At 64.4% G+C, this 3,341-nt stretch overlaps 1 protein-coding gene across 1 annotated transcript; it reads left to right on the forward strand.

The window, feature by feature from the left end:
- Nucleotides 1-51: 51 nt before the first annotated feature.
- Nucleotides 52-3,220, forward strand: H696_06301 (hypothetical protein; the record flags this gene model as incomplete). Its single annotated transcript, XM_009500044.1, has 6 exons — nt 52-949; nt 1,163-1,969; nt 2,162-2,511; nt 2,614-2,725; nt 2,903-3,024; nt 3,128-3,220. Coding segments are annotated over 6 exons (2,382 nt in total), but the record flags the coding sequence as incomplete, so codon positions are not given.
- Between the last annotated feature and the right edge of the window lie 121 nt (nt 3,221-3,341).

The following is a 3,341-nucleotide window of genomic DNA, read 5'->3' on the forward strand; positions in this document are numbered from 1 at the left end:
TCCCGTCTCCGCCTTCCCTCCTTCCGGCTCGGATCCACGCAGGGCAGCGTCATGTACATCGTCGCCTTCCTCCACGGTGTGCTGGCGACGGTGCTGCTGCTCTGCGCCACCATCGGCCTGGTCCTATGGCATGTGTTGAATCCAAACCCGGACCGCCACACGCCGAATCTGTCTGCCCGGCTGGCCCAACTCCGGGGCTACTTCCGCTCGGTCACAGTGTACCTGGCCCGGCTTCGGGTGGAGCCCTTCGGCCTGGACCACCAGGAGTTCCCCCCGGAACAGGCGGACCTCGGTCACCCTCTGAGGGACCCGAACTTCTCCTTTGAGGAGGCGGAAGAGGATCCCCATGGGCAGCTGGAGCCTGGCAAAGGCCGGCCCTTCGATCCGGCCGGGGCGCACGGCACATCGGCCGCTCGGCGCCCGGAGGACCGAGACCGAGAGAACTCCTACGATTTGTTTGTCATGCGACAGGGAGGTCACGCAGGATCGACACCATTGTCGACCGCCGCCGCTTCGGCCCCCCCCGTGACATCCTTCCACTGGTGCGAGTCGGACATCAGTGACTCCTCTTCCGATCAGTGGTCCGATTCGGATGAGCTGGACGAGGACCATCCGCGAGATGCCGGCCCTGGGGCCCGGCCATTGGCCGATGCTCACCGGCGTGCTGGCACCACGCCGGGCCCCATCGGCGAGGACTCCGACCACGACTGGGACCTGGCCGACGTCCAGGGGGATATGCTGTTCAATCGGGCTGCGCGACGCAGTGGCGCCCTCGAGCCGCCGATCCTCATTGAGGAATGCTCCTTCGCTCGGATCTCCGGCGTTTGGAGCCTGGACATGATGTCCACCCTGTCGGCGAGTATCTTGCCGGCGGACGTCGAGCAGACCGCCACCAAGCTCATGTCCACATGGCGGTCTTTCACCCCCTCAGCCAGCCGCTCGGCAGCCGGTATGATGCCTCGCTGCGCGCCTTTCTTCTTCTTCTTTTCCCTTGCCCTTCCTCTCTCTCTCTCTCTCTCTCTCTTGGGATTGCCAGCCTCCACATGCTCTAGCTGGCGCAATTTCTCACTCTCTCTCTCTCTCTCTCTCTCCTTCCTCCCTCCCCTCTGCCCTGGCTTATGCACACATGGTCCCGCCTATTGTCCCCTCGGGCATGTCACAGGCACCGTGCACGCTGCTCCGGTGTCACCGACCTTTTCGCGGGGCGCCTCGCACGCGGTGCCCTCCTCTTCTTCCCCGCCGCTGACCGGCCCTGGGGGCGTGGCAGCCGGGGCCACATCCCCGCCGATGTCCTTCGGCCCGGACACCAGTGCCAGTGGCAGTCTGCGCATGCGCCGCACCCGCTCTTACACGGTCGATGGGTCCCACTTGCCGGGGACAGACGGTGCTGACGCCAGTTCGGCGGCGACGCCCCCCGGGCGCGGGTCCACCACGTCCGCTCTGCCGAGCAGCCCCACGCACCATGGCACACCCTCGGGATCGGGGCCAGGTGACAGCCGATCTGCTGGCGCGGCAGCCATCGGCGGCGCAGGCGCGCATGCTGCCGCTCCGCCCCCGCCGGCCAGTGCCGCTGGGCAGGCCGCCTCTGCGGCGATTCCGCTGCCGACCACCTTCCCCGTCTTCTGGGTGGTCCTGCGCAACAACTACCTTCACATTTATGCCCCATGCGATCGAGCCAACATCGACTCTCCGGCCGGGGGATCAGGCTTTGGCCATGGGTCTTCCGGCCGCCGATACTCCGAGCCGCTGGTCAGCATTCGTCTGGATCGGGCCCGGATCTCTCGCTGGCCGGCGGACCTTCATCGATCGGAGTACTGGCTGCCACGCATGCCTCTGCAAATCTCCCTGTCGGAGGACGTCCTCGCCGAGCCGGCTCCTCTGCCAACGGCTCCGGCTGCCAGCGGCCCTGGGCATGCGCCGGAGCCCCTGCCCCGGTCATCTGCGTCCGGTAGTTTGGCCAGCCGATCGCGTATGTTGCGACCTGCTTCGCGGCCTTGGTTTCGGGCCTGGATTTCCAGCCCCATTTTATTGTCCTTTATCTGTGTTCGCCCCTTTCCACGGGAGGTTCGAATGTCCATGCTGACGCTGCTTCCTGCTCTTTCTTTCTCTCTCTCTCTCTCTCTCTCTCTCTCTTTCCCCTCCTTTCCGCGCGTCCCTCCAGTCAGCGGCATGTCCCCCCTGTCGCCGATGCCCTTCCCCGCGCCGTGGACCATCTCGCCGACGTCGACGGTCCGGTCTTCGACATACGTCGGGTCGGCTGGCATGTTCACCACGGCCACCGCCGACGGGCGCGCCTCCACCACGACCGGAGACACCGCGGCACAGACGGCCGCCGAACGGCGCAAGTTGGCCCGACTGGCCCGGTGGCGCGAGCGTCGCATGCGCAAGCTCCGAGCCTTCCTAAACCTGTGGGGCGGCGGCCCCACCTTCTACATCACACTCCTGTCGTTACCCATTGACAAGGAGGATTGGTTCTACTCGCTGCGCCGGGCTTCACGTCTGGCCATCGACGTGCGTCATCCTGCAGCCGCCATGTTTGCCCCCTTTCCACAGCTAACAGGACGCTACCTTCACCTGTTCCCCCCCCCCCCCCCCCCATCTCTCGCCGCGCAGTCGGCCTCGGCACTATATGATATTCAGGTGCAACGGCAGCGTCCATACATGGAAACCCTTGTGGAGCTCCTGGCACATGACTCCATGGCACCGGAGTTGCGCTGGTTCAATGGTACGTTTGCGCGCATTTCCCCGCTGTTTGTTTGCACATGCTCCTCCCTCCCCTCTTTTCCGGCATCTCCCTCATGCAAACACACACACACGCGCACGCACGTACAAACACACAAACTCATCCACTCATCCACTCATGAACGTGCCCCTGTATCCTGCCCCTCGACCGCATCGCCAGCCCTTCTTGGACGCGTGTTCTGCCACCTAAATGACCAGGGCGGCATGGCACCCGCACTGAAAAACTCCTTCAATGAGGCCATCACCCGGAAGCTCACTCGTTCCAAGGTTCCCTCTTTCATTGTGCGTCTTGGCATTCTTCTCCGATCGATCTTTCGGGCCGTGCTGACCTTTTCCCCCTCTCCCCTCCCCCCTGCCCCTCCTTTCTTGGACCGATCTCCCACAGAAAGCCATCAAGGTGGACGATGTCACTCTGTCTGGCCATGTGCCAGTGATTGTCAGCACCTCACTGGAGAGTGTCAGTGCTGATGGCCAGGTGGTGCGTATCTCTCCCTCCCTCCCCCTCTCTGCCTCTCCCTCCCCCTCTCTGCCTCTCTCTGCCTCTCTCTGCCTCTCTCTGCCTCTCTCTGCCTCTCTCTGCCTCTCTCTGCCTCTCTCTG

The sequence above is a fragment of the Fonticula alba genome, assembly GCF_000388065.1.
Source record: "Fonticula alba strain ATCC 38817 unplaced genomic scaffold supercont2.65, whole genome shotgun sequence".
Taxonomy (NCBI): domain Eukaryota; order Rotosphaerida; family Fonticulaceae; genus Fonticula; species Fonticula alba.